At 48.6% G+C, this 16,006-nt stretch overlaps 1 protein-coding gene across 2 annotated transcripts in view; it reads left to right on the top strand.

Annotated features, from left to right (window-relative positions):
- WDR34 (WD repeat domain 34) overlaps window positions 1–16,006 on the top strand; it is a 98,538-nt gene that overhangs the window by 40,513 nt on the left and 42,019 nt on the right. For both annotated transcript variants that reach the window (XM_033960203.1, XM_033960202.1), the window contains exon 5: window positions 13,230–13,339. In XM_033960203.1, the coding sequence (XP_033816094.1) occupies window positions 13,230–13,339 (110 nt within the window). The remainder of the gene's footprint in view (window positions 1–13,229; window positions 13,340–16,006) is intronic.

Here is a 16,006-nt window from a genome sequence, read left to right as displayed (position 1 = left end):
AGCTCAGGTGACCAAGCGCACATCCTTTCCCAGTGAAGGGGGAGTATTGCTTAAGGATCAATAGGATCGCAGACTGGACATGTTGCTCGAGAGGCAGTTTGAGGCCCTGTCTCTGGTGGTGAGGGCTGCTGTTGCAGTCTCCTTTGTGGCTCGAGCGTACCACTCTAGAGTGTGTGACTTGAGGTTCAGGATGGGTGCCTTCTGATCTGCCTTCCCAGCTGTTGCTTGTGGGAGTGGACTATTTGGCTGATGCCTTGTATGATCTGCTGAAGGTCTCAGTTTATTCTGTGTCTGCTTGCAGAATATTGTGGATCAGACATTGGGCTGGAGATTTCATGCCCAAAGCTACGCAAAGCAGGCTTCCTTTCAGGGGCAACATGCTGTTTGGCCAGGGGCTAGATGACCTCATGGTTAGCGTCCAGGATAGCTGTCCAAAGTATCTCCTGGACAGTAGGTCCAGACCGTCTAAAGGACAGGCTCTTGGGTCCTTTCGAGTCTCATTCTGTTTGCACCTTTTTTCCTCTGGATCTTCATCCCAGAGATCCTGTCAGTCCATGGCAGCAATTCCCCTTGAATAGAAAATCCCAGGGCTCCACCTCCCAATGGAGGGGCAGCCCAAAAAAGTTGCATTGACGCCAAGCATCCTTTCTCCCCGTGCAAGATAAGAGACAGACTGCAGGACTTCCTGGAAGCATGGGAAGCTGTCACAACCGACCAATGGGTTCTGAAAGTCATCGGGGATGGCTACAAGTTGGAGTTCACCTGTCCCCTCTCTGCCTGGTTCATGGACTTGCCAGCGGGCAGACCAGAAAGAGCAGCCCATGTTCAGGCAACCCTTCAAAAGTTGCTGGATATTCAAGCCATTGAACAGGTTCCAGATGAAGATTTGGGCTCCTGAAGATATTCCATCATGCCCAAGAAGAGCACAGATGACTGGAGGCCCATCCTGGACCTCAAGTACGTTAATGCCTCATTTTCATATGGAGACTCTGGTTGGTCATTACTTCAGTGCAATTGGTGGACTTCCTGGTGGCGCTGGACTTGACAGAGGCATATCTCCACATCCCAATATTATCCCAGGACAAGCAGGCAGGTATTCTCACTAATGGGTGATGTGATCCAACGGAGCCCCGATGCGGATGCCTCACAAGCAGTCTTGCTTGATGAAACTCAAAGTTTCGAGTTGCCCGCACCGCGCATGCGTGAGTGCCTTCCCGCCCAGTACAGGGTGCGTCTCCTTAGTTCTTACTTTTCCGCGGAGCCGAGAAGTCCATCTTCGACTCTCTGCACGAAGTTTTCTTCACTTGTGCCTTCTAAGTCCGCGGTTTTGGGTTTATTTTCTCATAAATAATTTCTTCCATCCGTTGTGTCGGGCAGGCCACGTGGCCGCAGCCCCATGGCTTCGATCTCGTGGCGGAGCTTTTCCGGCCTATGTCCCGGCCTGCTACCGGTTTTAAAAAGTGTTCCAAGTGCCAGCGCGTTATTTCACTGACGGACCTTCATCGACGCTGTCTTCGGTGTTTCGGGCCTCAACACCTCCCAAAATCGTGCCGGCCTTGCTCAACACTTACAGCCCGTGCTTTCAAGCGTCGTTGCATCTTGTGGGAGTCGCTGTTCAGCATGGAGTCTTCGAGGGAGCTTTCGTCATCGAAGGGCCCTTCACCATCGACCTCTCCCGAGGCTCCACAGGCTTCCACATCTTCTACTCCGAGCCTCATCAAACCTGCTTCGTTTGTCCCGGCTCAGTCTTCGACGCAGGCTGCGGTGCCTTCCTCTGTCTCCTCAGGTCAGATTGCACAGCAGCCCATTCCCCCGGTAGTGCTTAAAGTGCCCAAGGCTTCTAAGTCCAAGCACTCTCACACTGCCTCGAGGGAGCACGAAGCCCGGACGCGGATCCATCCTTGCTGGCTTCGCTCCAGACCTTGCTTGAGAAGCAATTCATCCAGCTCTTTACCACAATGGGGCCGAAGCTTCTCTCTCAAATCCAGCCTGGGCACGAGGAGGTCTCCTGTGAGGTCGAGCCGCCTCCGGTGCCTCAGCAGTATGCACACTCTCTACAGGGAGCAGAGTCTCTGCGAGTGTCTGGTCTGGCATCGATGCATGCATTGCAAGGAGCAGAGTCTTTGCCCATGCCTCTATTGGAACCGATTCACTCGATGCAAGGAGTAGATTCTTTGCGAGTGCCACTATTGGAACCTATCCACTCGATGCAAGGGCTCGAGCCTTTGCGAGTGCCTCGAGGTGCTTCCAGCCATCCTCCTCTGCTTCGATCCACCGCTTCCAGCCCCATCCACTCTCTGGGGGCCTCAGCGAAGACACACTTGCCTCGTCTATCGAGGCCTGCTTCCAGGCATAGCTCGCACCATCGATTGAGGCATTCTTCGAGGCATTCATCCAGGCATGCCTCGCCTCATCGGAAGCAGCCTTTTCTGCAGTATTCACCGCCGGCTACTTCACCTCCTCCTATGCCAGAGCTCGAGGACACGATGGGATCCTTTTCCCCACCTAGATCCCCGTCCTCATTGGATCAGGAGGCCTCGAAGTCCTCGAGCCCATCTCGAGGCCCTGCTTTGGCTGACCAGCTGTCGTTCTCTTCTTTTTTCCGTCAGATGGCAGCTGATTTGGATATCCAACTGGACACAGGGTCTAAATTCTCAAAGGAGTATCTCGAGACAATGCATCTCCCTCAACCACCTGCTGAATCCCTCAAGCTTCCTCTTCATAAGCTGCTGGATTAGACCTTTGTCTGCTGTCTGGAGACTCCCTATTCCATCCCTGCTGTTCCGGGCAAATTGGATGCCAGGTTCATCATAAGGGATTTGACGGTGCCCAGCTCTCTCATCAATCCCTGTTGGTGGAGTCTTCATTGAAGTGGTCTCACCCCTTCCAGGTATATGCCACTGTTCCACCTGGCAAGGAGGGCAAGACGATGGACAGGTTTGGCAGGCGAATTTACCAGAACTCTATGATGACATCAGAGTTCTCAACTACAATTTCCATTTTATTACATATTTTGAGTTTTTCCTGCCCGTCCTTCCTAAGTTCATGGCCTATTTCATGGTCCAGAGAATGTCCACCCGGATGGTCTCGGGACTCAAGGATCTCCCATACGAGGAGCGGCTAGGGAAGTTACAGCTCTACTCACTCGAGGAATGCAGAGAGAGGGGAGACATGATCGAGACGTTCAAGTATCACACGGGCTGCATCGAGGTGGAAGAGGATATCTTCTTTTTCAAGGGTCCCGCGGCAACAAGGGGGCATCCGTGGAAAATCAGGGGCGGGAAACTGCATAGTGACACTAGGAAGTTCTTCTTCACTGAAAGGGTGGTTGATCGCTGGAATAGTCTTCCACTTCAGGTTATTGAGGCCAGCAGTGTGCCTGATTTTAAGGCCAAATGGGATAGACATGTGGGATCTATAGGTAGGTAGGAGGGGGTCATTGGGGTGGGCAGACTAGATGGGCCTTGGCCCTTATCTGCCGTCTATTTCTATATTTCTATGTTTTCTATGTTTCTATTTGGATCCTCGGGCCCACTTTGAGTTCCAAGAAGTCCTGGCCTCGTTGTCCCAACTCCGTTTGCAGCTGATGCAGTCTTCGTACGATGCCTTGAGTTATCTGCTCGGGCTACTGCTTTTTCGGTAGCCATGCGAAGGCTTGCGTGGCTCCGGACAATTGACATGTGTCAGCCTAGCTATCGCTACCATTCAGCATTTTTAGTTGGCATTACTTATGTCAGCGAGGCCTATGGGAAATTATATCAATCTGACTCTGGCATGGGAATGCAGATAGACCCTGAGTGCAGGGAAACTGTTTTAAGTATCCCTGATATGTTTTAAGTTTCCCTGATTGAATCATGACTAGCTAAAAGGTGTTAATGTCTGATTAAGAGGGTGCTTAGGACAATGGCCTGCTTGAATGGGACAAAGAAGCCAGAGGCTAATCCCATCACCATGCTTGCATGTATCTCACCCTCCTTAGCAATTAAATTAACCATTGTTTCAAACAGTTTACAAATTCTAAACAGAAAGATACTGGGACATACAATATTTTCTTTATTCAGAATAAGATTCCAAGGTATAAAAGCCTGCTCTCTGCTCTATCAATCTATCTCTCTTTCTATCTAGCTATCTCTTGGCTCTTTACTTGGCACTCTGGTTCTGTCTTGGCTCTCCCTCTCTCTGTCTATCCTTCCCTTTATCTATGGAACACGAAGCTTAGACCATCCCCCTTTTCTCTCTCTCTGGCTCTTCCTAGAACTGCAAGCTTCTATGTCCCTCTTTGCCTCTGAACTCTGTAAGGCAGGGAAACTGCTATGCTCTCTATTTAATTGTAATGCTTAATTGTAATGATTATAAATATTGCTTTTCTGTAAGATTATTTCTATAATATATTCTTTATGCAAACACCTCTGGCTATGCCTTCTTTATTCTACTTTCTGGTGAGTCATCTGTGAGGGAACTGAACCTGGGACCTGGCGTCTGTCAGTGCGCATTTCACTTAACCCCTACCACCATACATTGGGGGGGCCACTAACTGAAACTGACAACATGGATCCCAACCTGTAGGACAGGCTGGCTAATGTCCCGTGTGCTGATGCTGACCTCTTCGACGAGTCCTTCGAGGCGGCGACCAAGAAGCTATCGGACCATGAGAAGTCCTTTCAATCGATTCTCCATCTGAAGCCCAAGCCAGCTCCTTCTCGTCCCTCATGCCCGCCTTTGATCTACCAGCGGCGTTTCCCACCTAAACAGGCTCCTACCATCCGTCAGCCTGTTAAGAGGCAGCATCCGCAGAAACAGCAGCAAAAGCCTCAGCCACCTGCTGTCCCCAAGGCTCCTCAGCCTTTTTGACTGTCTCATGGAAAGCATAACGTCAGTCGTTCTGCCCTTCCCCGTTTTTCCCCCTATCGGAGGTCGTCTCCATCATTTTTACCATCGATGGACGACTATTACCACTGACCTCTGGGTCCTTTCCATCGTAAGGGAGGGATACTCTCTTTAGTTCCATCAGATTCCTCCGGAACATCCTCCAAGAGAGTATCCTTCCTCCTCTGCCCAGATTGCCCTTCTTCTTCAGGAAACTCAGGCTTTGCTGCAGCTCCGGGATGTCGAGCCGGTTCTTCCGGCTCAACAGAACAAGGGTTTTTACTCCCGGTACTTCCTTGTTCCGAAGAAGACGGGCGATCTGCGTCCTATTCTGGATCTCAGAGTGCTCAACAAATATCTGGTCAAAGAAAAGTTTTGCATGCTGACCCTAGCATCTCTGTATCCCCTCCTCGAGCAGAACGACTGGCTATGCTCTCTGGATCTCAAGGAGGCCTACACTTGCATTCCCATCCATCCGGCCTCCCGTCAATACCTCAGATTTCGAGTGGGACATCTTCATCTTCAATACCGAGTGCTCCCTTTCGGCCTGGCATCATCACCCAGAGTCTTCACCAAGTGTCTGGTTGTGATGGCTGCAGCGCTTAGGAACCATGGTCTTCAGGTGTTTCCCTACCTGGACGACTGGCTCATAAAGGATTCCATGTCTCAGGGAGTCGTCCTGGCGACTCAGCGCACTATCTGGTTCCTGCAGAGTCTGGGGTTCGAGATCAGTTTTCCAAAATCACATCTGCAACCTTCCCAGACTCTTTCCTTCATCGGAGCTGTTCTAGATACTATCCAACTCAGTGTTCCTCCCCCCACAACGTCTGGAAGCTCTTCTTGGTCTCTCAGTGTCCTCTCGCCAGTCCATCTCGGCAAGTCTCATGACGGTTCTTTTGGTCCATATGGCCTCTACAGTACACGTGACTCCTTTTGCCAGACTTCACCTCAGAATTCCTCAGTGGACCCTGCATCCCAATGGTCGCAGGTTTCCGACCCTCTGACTTGACACATCCAGGTCACTGCTCTGACACAGTCTCTTCGCTGGTGGATGCTCTCTTCTAATCTATCCAGAGGCTTACTGTTTCACACGCCACCCCCCCACACTCAAGGTTATTGGACCAGTACGGACCGCCAGTGCCACATCAATCTCCTGGAACTCAGGGCGATTTTCAATGCTTTTCAGCATCTGCTTCATGACCGTGTGGTCCTCATTCGCACGGACAACCAAGTCGCCATGTATTATGTCAACAAACAGAGAGGCATGGGATCAGCCTCCCTCTGTCAGGAAGCTCTGAAAGTTTGGGATTGGGCTATTCGCCACAACACCTTCCTCAAAGCTGTCTACATTCAGGGGGTGGACAATGCCTTAGCGGACAACTTGAGTCGTCTTCTGCAGCCTCACGAGTGGACTCTCCATTCCATGCCCCTTCATCACATTTTCTCTCTGTGGGGGACGCCTCAGATAGACCTCTTTGCAGCCCCCCCCCCCCAACTTCAAACTGCCTCAGTTCTGCTCCAGGATCTACACTCCTCATCGCCTCAAGGCAGATGCTTTTCTTCTGGACTGGCCGAATCTCTTTCTATATGCGTTTCCTCCATTTCCTCTCATTCAAAAGACTCTAGTCAAGCTGAAGTCCGACCATGCCACCATGATTCTGATTGCTCCTCTTTGGCCCAGACAACCTTGGTACTCCCTTCTACTTCAACTCAGCAGCAGGGAGCCCTTCCTTCTGCCAGTGTTTCCATCGCTGCTTACACAGCATCAGGGATCTCTGCTTCATCCCAACCTGCAGTCTCTCCACCTGACAGCTTGGTTCATCTCAATGTAACTCCTCTCCAGTTTTCGCAAGCTGTGAGGGATGTTTTGGAAGCTTCACGGAAGCCTGCTACTAGACAATGCTATCACCAAAAATGGACTAGATTTTCTACTTGGTGTTTTTCTCATCATTAGCAGCCTCAACATTCCTCCTTATCTTCTGTTTTGGACTATCTTTTGCACCTTTCTCATTCTGGCCTCAAGTCTACATCGATACGAGTCCATCTTAGTGCAATTGCTGCTTTCCATCAGCTGCTCCAAGGGAAACCTCTCTCTGCTCATCCTGTGGTTTCCAGATTCATGAAAGGAATTTTCCATGTTAATTCTCCTCTCAAACCGCCTCTAGTGGTTTGTTTTTTCTCAGCTTATGAAACCTCCATTTGAACCTATTGACAAGGCTCAACTAAAGTATCTCACTTGGAAAGTTGTGTTTCTCATTGGCCTCACTTCTGCTCTTCGAGTTAGTGAGCTTCAAGCTTTGGTTGCAGATCCACCTTTTACAGTGTTACATCATGACAAGGAGGTTCTTCGCACTCATCCAAAATTCCTTCCTAAAGTTGTCTCGGAATTTCATCTCAATCAATCCATTGTTCTTCCAGTGTTTTTTCCAAAGCTTCATTCTCATCCTGGAGAATCAGCTCTTCATACTCTGGACTGTAAGCATGCTTTGGCTTTCTATCTGGAATGCACCAAACCGCACAGAACTGCTCCTCAACTTTTCCTCTCCTTTGATCCGAACAAGTTGGGACGTCCTATCTCTAAGCGTACCATCTCCAACTGGATGGTGGCTTGTATGTCTTTCTGCTATGCCCAGGCTGGATTATCCCTTCACAGTAAAGTCACAGCCCATAGGGTCAGAGCAATGGCAGCTTCTGTAGCTTTCCTCAGATCGACACCGATTGAGGAGATTTGTAAAGCTGCCACTTGGTCCTCGGTTCATACCTTCACCTCTCATTATTGTCTGGATACTTTCTCCAGACGGGATGGACAGTTTGGCCAAACAGTATTGCAAAATTTATTCTCCTAAGTTGCCAACGTTCCCACCATCCCATTCTGGTTAGCTTGGAGGTCACCAATTATTGAGAATACCTGCCTGCTTGTCCTGGGATAAAGCACAGTTACTTACCGTAACAGTTGTTATCCAGGGACAGCAGGCAGCTATTCTCACGTCCCACCCACCTCCCCTGGGTTGGCTTCTCTGCTAGCTATCTGAACTGAGGAGACGCGCCCTGTGCTGGGCGGGAAGGCACTCGCGCATGCGCGGTGCGGGCGATTCAAAACTTCGAGTTTCATCAAGCAAGACTGCTTGTGAGGCGTCGGCATCGGGGCTCTGTTGGATCATGTCACCCATTAGTGAGAATAGCTGCCTGCTGTCCCTGGATAACAACTGTTACGGTAAGTAACTGTGCTTTTCTGAACCACAGGCGTTTCCTTTGGTTTCATGTCCTGGAGCAACATTTTCAATTTAAGGCTCTTCCATTCGGCCTGGCTACAGCCCCCCAGACCGTCATCAAGGTTATGGTTGTAGTAGTGACTCACCTTCACAAACTGGGTTGGCTGGTCTACCCTTATCTGGACGACTGGCTCATCAGATTGCCCTTTCGGGAGGAAACAGAGAGATTGGTTCAGACCGTTTTACTGACACTTCAAGGTCTGGGATGGATTGTCAACTTAAAGAAGAGCCAACTGCAGCCCTTACAGTCCCTGGAGTATCTGGGGGTCAGTTTCAACTAGTCAAGTTGCCGGGTGTTTCTTCCAGAGGCACGCAAACTGAAACTTGGGAGCCAAATTTCAGCTCTCCTGGCGCAGCAATCTCCGTCAGGGCTCGATGGCAGCCATGATAGAAGTGGTCCCTTGGGAGAGAGCACATATGTGCCCCTTGCAACACTCTCTCTTCTCTTGCTAGTCTCCACGAGGGATCCTTTGCATGTTTGAATGCCCTGGATGACGGAAGCCCAGATCAGCATGTCCTAGTGGCTTTGCCCTTAGTTGCTTTCCTCCAGTATGCCTCTAAGGATTGACTCCTTCTGGGCTGGGGAGCATACTTCGAGGATCACCCAGTGCAGGGGCACTGGTCCCCATCACATTGCTATTGGTCCATCAACAGGCTGGAACTCCAAGCCATCCGGTTGGTGCTGATTCAGTTTGAGCCCCGGTTGTCAAACAAAGGTGTTGTTCGATAACGTGACAGCAGTGCCTTATGTCAACAAGCAAGGAGGCACCAAGATTGTCGGCCTCCAGAAGGAGGCAAAAGCACTCTTCCACTGGGCGGAGACTCATCTTCTGGCCATTACTACGGCTCACGTCGCCAGAGTGTAAAATGTGCATGCAGACTTTCACAGCAGACAGACTCTGGAACTGGGTTAATGGTCTCTCTTGTCTCAGGCGTTTCAGAGCATCGTTGACTGGTGGGGCATCCCTACGTTCGATCTCTTGTCGACGGTGAGCAATAAGAAAGTGGTGCAATTCCTCAGCTGCAGATACGAGCACAGAAGCACAGGGGTCAACGTGCTGGTTCAGCCTTGGCCGAAGGACGAATTCCTATACGTATTTCCTCCCTGGCCCATGGTGGGGAGAATCCTGGGACGAGTAGCTAGGCATCAGGGATGGGTTATCCTGGTGGCCCCAGACTGGCCTCGATGCCCCTGCATACTTAGTGTGTCTTCACATCAGCCAACCACTGAGACAAGCCATTCCAGAGACTTCTCTCTCAAGGTCTGATCATCCTTCAAGATCCAGAGTGCTTTGGTCTCATGGCATGACTCTTGACGCTCTGCTTTAAGCCAGAAGGGCTACTCAGATCTGGTTGTGTGCATGCTTTTGAAAGCCAAGAAACCTTCCACATTTGTGGCATACACCAAGGTGGGATATCTTCCAACATTGGTGACATAAGGAGCAGCTAGATCCCGCTATGGCTTTGTGTCCTGTCCGCTAGCTGATTGGCTGCCGCAAGTTCTTGACCGTGAGAACTCGCGGCAACCATTTGGCTAGTGGCTCTACATGGTTACTGCATAGTTACTGGGGTTTCCCCAGAGTTCCACAGTTTCTTATGGCTTTTTGCTAATAAAGTTTGTTCCTGTCCATGGCATGGTTATGAGCTATGATATTTATGAGCAGATCAAAGTCTTTTTTGGGGGGGTCTCTCCGTTCTCCTTCTCCTGATCTCTTCTGTAGGGCTGTTGCTGGCTTTGAAACTAACTGACTGAGGGTGGCAGAGAGCTGGGAGAAAGGGGAGGTACTGAAAACAGTGATCAATAACTCTTGCAATGGACTCATGGGAGTGGATGGAAGACCCTTGGTTCAGCATACCATCCCTATCTACTGGAAAAGATATTATCAAGGTTAGAGCCTAATCTCTTATAAAGGCACATTGGTATTTTTGGATTTCTGATGTAGGCATCCTGTTATAAACCAGGTCCCATTATATTAACTAATCAGAATATCACAATGTTACAACTTTCTGCAAGCAACTGTAGTCCCAATTCTTATTTTGAATTCTTGCTGACAGGTTAATAGCCTGGGAGATATGAATGAAAGTCCCCAGCCACTAGGGAAATGCTATAGAATCTTATTCCATTCAGGATAATACTGACAAGGCAACAGAAGCATTTTGTAAAGGAAGGTAGTTTTAATGGGACATTTACATATCCTAGGGCAGGGGTGCCCACACTTTTTGGGCTTGCGAGCTACTTTTAAAATGACCAAGTCAAAATGATCTACCAACAATAAAATTTTAAAAAAACACAACGCACACTGTACGCATAGAATTGTTAATTATCATTCCTATTCCGGGGTTTTTTCAAAGAAGTCAAAGCAGATGACTCTATGCAGTCACCTCAGTAACAACCATATAAAAATAGACAAATACCCACCCCCTCCCTTTTTACTAAACCACGATAGCAGTTTTTAGCACAGGGAGCTGCGCTGAATGCCCAGCGCTGCTCTTGACGCTCATAGGCTCCCTGCTCTAAAAACCTCTATTGCGGTTTAGTAAAAGGGGACCATATTGTAAAATATAGAGAGCAGATATAAATTCAGACACATTTTGATCACTAAATCTATATATATAAAATCGGAGGTATGTATGTGTGTATGTGCTGCGATCACGCAAAAACGGCTTGACCGATTTGAACAAAACTTGGTATGCAGATCCCTCACTACCTGGGATGATATGTTCTGGCGGTCTCGCGGCCCACCTTCACACGTGGGCGGAGCCACAAACATAAAATCAGATTTCACCCATTCATGTCAATGGAAAAAATGTAAAAAGCTGCCATTCTCACAGTAATTCAAAAACGGCTTGACCGATTTGAACGAAACTTGGTATGCAGATCCCTCACTACCTGGGGTGATATGTTCTGGGGGTCTCGCGGCTCACCTGCACATGTGGGCGGAGCTACAAACAGATAATCAGATTTCACCCATTCATGTCAATGGAAAAAATGTAAAAAGCTGCCATTCTCACTGTAATTCAAAAACGGCTTGACCGATTTGAACGAAACTTGGTATGCAGATCCCTCTCTACCTGGGGTGATATGTTCTGGGGGTCTCGCGGCCCACCTGCACACGTGGGCGGAGCTACAAACAGAAAATCAGATTTTACCCATTCATGTCAATGGAAAAAATGTAAAAAGCTGCCATTCTCACAGTAATTCAAAAACGGCTTGACCAATTTGAACGAAACTTGGTATGCAGATCCCTCACTACCTGGGGTGATATGTTCTGGGGGTCTCGCGGCCCACCTGCACACGTGGGCGGAGCTACAAACAAAATCAGATTTCACCCATTCATGTCAATGGAAAAAATGTAAAAAGCTGCCATTCTCACTGTAATTCAAAAACGGCTTGACCGATTTGAACGAAACTTGGTATGCAGATCCCTCACTACCTGGGGTGATATGTTCTGGGGGTCTCGCGGCCCACCTGCACACATGGGCGGAGCTACAAACAGAAAATCTGATTTCACCCATTCATGTCAATGGAAAATATGTAAAAAGCTGCCATTCTCACAGTAATTCAAAAACGGCTTGACCGATTTGAACGAAACTTGGTATGCAGATCCCTCACTACCTGGGGTGATATGTTCTGGGGGTCTCGCGGCCCACAACTCTATGTTGCTTGCTCAAGGGTGGGTTCACCCAATAATTTATATGTTCTTGCTCCAGGAGGTGAAACTAAAATTGTTGTTTATAATCACGCTTTGCGTTAGTTGTATTGTATTCATTTTGTCAAATATTTCACATTATAATTTGAATATTGTACTTTTTATTAAGCTGTAAAAAAATAATTTCATTCACCACTATAAAGTATCTTTATTTGAATCCATTTACAGTGTTATTGCTATAATTAAATACCCGTGCAACGCCGGGGCATCAGCTAGTTTAAAATAAAATCATTTTTCCTACCTTGTCTGGTGATTTCATGAGTCTCTGGTTGCACTTTCTTCTTCTGACTGTGCATCCAATCTTTCTTCCCTTCTTTTAGCCTCTCCTTTAGCTTCCTCTCCTCCTGACCTCATTCCCCCCCCGTTTTCTTCTTCTCTCCCTGCCCTCTCTTTCTTTCTCTCTTCATGCCCCCTTTCTTTTTTTTCTGTTTCTCTTCTTTCCTTCTGTCTCCCTGCCTGCCCTCTTTCTCCCTCCCTGCCCTCCCCCAAGCCACTACCACTGCCGCTGCCTTCGGATAACAGGCCCCCAAAGCCGCCCGCCGGCAGCCAAGCTCTCCTTGCTTCGGACCCACCAGCATTCCTCTCCCCGACGCCAATTTTGCCGTCGGAGAGGAAGTTCTGCTGGCCAGAACTTCCTCTCCGACGGCAGAATTGACGTCAGGGAGAGGAAGGCTGATCGGCCCAAGATCGACCTATTAGGAGAAATGCTGCCGGGTCCTGCCTTTGAGGAAACAGAAAGTAGGCAGGACCTGGCAGCAAGAAGAGCAAATCGCAAGCTTCACTGACCTGTCTCCCGCTTTAGCCAGCGAATGGGGCTCTAACATGTGCGTGCCGGCTTCCCTTCTCTCTCCCCCCCCCCCCTGACATAACTTCCGGTTTCAAAGGGAAGAGAAGGGAAGCCGGTACAAGCACACGTTAGCCCCCGGAGCATAAATTCTCCAAGCCAGTTTTTTTTGTTTTTTTTTAAATGTTGAGCAGCGGAGGCAGCAGCAGAATTCAGGAGCAGGCCAGTCAGGAGGGGAAAAAAGAGAAGGGAAGAAGGGAACCCGCTCTGCGATCGACTGGGGTCGCCTGAGCGAGCGACCTGTCGATCGCGATCGACGTGTTGGGCACCCCTGTCCTAGGGTATAGCTGAGAATCATAAGAGCATACAACAGGGCTGCCCAAGTCTACAGGCAGGCCAGGTTTTCTGGATTTCTGCAATGAATATGCATGAGAGAGATTTGCCTGCACTGCCTTCTTGGTATGCAAATCTCTCTCATTGTGGATATCCAGAAAACCTGGCCTACTAGTAGATCTCGGGGACTGGACTTGGTCAGCCTGGCATACAACATACCTCTGTTTCGCCACAGTGGGGTTCATACAGTCTTTGTTTTTGCAGGTGGGTTGTACAGTGGAGAGGTTTTAGTGTGGGATACAAGTAGAACAGATGATGCTCTGATTTCAAGGACAGGGATGACAACCGACTCTCACATGGATGCAGTTTATCAGGTAAGGGTGCATAATCTATAGCAGTGTATCACAAAATGTGTGCTGCAGCACACTAGTATGCCGCATGAGATTTCAGGTGTACCGCCAGACACTGGGGAGGAGGAGAGGGGCCAGCGCCTCTCCTCCTCCCTGGCTTCTTTCCTTCTCTTTACGCCTCTTCTTTTTCTGCACGCTCTACTGGCAGCACAGGGCCCTGTTTTGAGGGACTGTACGCATGTGCGTACGCCGATGGGATGAGAGGGAGGAATGGAAAACTACTGCACAGGGGGATGGAAAGTTGCTACAAGGAGGGGAGTAAAGCTGCTGATCAAGGGGATGGGTGGGGAGGAATGATGCTGCGCATGGGGGGAGAGAAGAGAGTGGAAGAATTGGGGTGGAGGAGAGGAAGGGAGAAAAGAGGTAGAAAGGGTGAGAGGGAGAAATGTTGGACATAGGGTGGAGAGCAAAGAGAGATGGTGCATGGGTAGAGGAAGAAATGTTGCACATCATAATAGACGGGAGGAAGGGAAAGATGCTGCATGGAGGGGAATAGAGAGGTTTGACCCAAGGTAAGGTGAGAGAGAGATAGTAGACAGTGGGAAAGAAACAAATGTTGGCTATGGCAGTGAAAGGTAGAAAAAAAAAATTTTATTTTCTATTTTGTGATTACAATATGTCAGATTTGAAATGTGTATCCTGCCAGAGCTGGTATTAGCGAGCATGAGCTAGGACTTAACAGAGAGAGGAAAGACTTTTTTGTTTATTTTGTTTATACCACAGTGTTGACATGGGATTGGAGAGGGAAAAGAAGGGGAGGTGGATGTTTGGAAAAAACCCCCAAAAAACTCACCCAATTAGGCAGGAATATCAAATAAAAAAATTTGACCTATTGAATCAAATAAAAAAATCGATTCAATAGGTCAAATCAAAAAACTTTTCCCCGAATCAGGCAGCACTATTTTGCTCCAGGCTCTATACCCCCAATTGCCTGATGTCAGATGCCTTTCTCATTCCCTGGGGGTGGGGAGTAGGGACAAATTCCTCTACGCAGTCTCTCAGATACCTTTCTTTGTGAAAACTACTCATACTGCAAGGATTGGGGCACCTGATTCTCATAGTACCTTGTTAGCCACATAAACCTTGGTTCCCTTACCTCCTAGAGCTCATCCATGGAACTATGCAAGCTGCAACTGTTCCCAGCACTCCTGACTCATAATGATGAGTCCCTCCTTCATTCCAACTCTCGATCATTAGCACTAACAGTGTTGTTTCTTTCACCGAGCAAGTAAATGCTTTCTGCATCTTAGCTGCATTCTCTGCAGTCGCTGAAGCATCTAGAGAGCCTTCCACTCAGCACTGTTACTGCTTCAAATGGATGAGATGTTTCCTGGTGTACAATGCATTCTCTTGAACCTGTCACATGTCTACTTCCATCCATCCTGGACTACCTTCTTCACCTTTCTGATTCTGGTCTAAAATCTAGCTTGGTTCAAGTACATATCAATGCTATCGGTGCATTTCACTCTCTCCTGGACAATAAACCTTTATCTGTTCATTTCTTAGTAGCCTGATTCATGAAAGGATTTTACCACACCAAACCACCTATCAAGCCTCCACCTGTTGCCTGGGTTCTTAACGTGGTATTATCTACAGTCTCCATCTGAGCCATTCACAACTTGGTCTCTCAAACTTCACACTTGGAAAGTTGTTTTCCTCATAACCCTCACATCTGCATGCCATGTCAGTGAACTTCAAGCACTTGTGTCTGATCCTCCTACATAATATTCTATTATGACAGAGTAGTGCTCATCTAAAATTCCTATCCAAAGTTGTCTCAGAATTCCACCTCAAGCAGTCCATAGTTTTGCCTATTTTCCTTCCAAAGCCACATTCTCATCCTGTATAAGCAGCTCTTCACACGTTGGACTGTAAATGTGCTTTAGCAAACTACCTGGACCAGGCTAAACCTCATAGAAGATCTTCCCAGCTTTTCATAGTTTTTGATCCTAACTGACTCGGAGCTCCTGTTACCAAGATAATTATCTCCACTTGATTGGTGGACTATATTTCTTTGTGTATACTCAGGATGAGCTGATGCTGCAGGGCTGTGTCACAGCCCACAATTTCTGAACTATGGCTGCCTTGGTAGCTCATTTCCACTCTTCATCTATTGAGGACATCTACAAAGTAGCTATTGGTCCTCAGTCCACATCTTTACCTCTCTTTGCTGTTTAGAACAAAACTCCAGAAGAGACGGTCAGTGTGGACAAGCAGTTCTGCATAATCTTTTTACTTTCTAAGTGCCAGCTTTCCCTCCAGCCCTCTTGGGTTTCACTGGGATCATGTTTATATATCCATTATTCTTGTCCAGAGTCATGTTCCTGGCAACTTGGGAATTCTTCAAACTGCTGCAGGGAAAGCAGCCATCGTTCCCTGCTCGCCGGCCCGAGTTTCGATCCGCCTCCTCCCCACAGCCAGCCGGGAGAGGAGTCTTTTTCTCTTCAAACTGCTGCAGGGAAAGCAGCCATCGTTCCCTGCTCGCCGGCCCGAGTTTTGGTCCACCTCCTCCCCACAGCCAGCCGGGAGAGGAGTCTTTTTTCTCTTCAAACTGCTGCAGGGAAAGCAGCCGTCGTTCCCTGCTCGCCGGCCCGAGTTTTAGTCCGCCCCCTCCCCACAGCCAGCCGGGAG

Source organism: Geotrypetes seraphini, chromosome 10, assembly GCF_902459505.1.
Source record: "Geotrypetes seraphini chromosome 10, aGeoSer1.1, whole genome shotgun sequence".
NCBI lineage: Eukaryota > Metazoa > Chordata > Amphibia > Gymnophiona > Dermophiidae > Geotrypetes > Geotrypetes seraphini.
The sequence above is the reverse complement of the archived record's forward strand: the minus strand, read 5'-3'. Positions and strand labels throughout refer to the sequence as shown.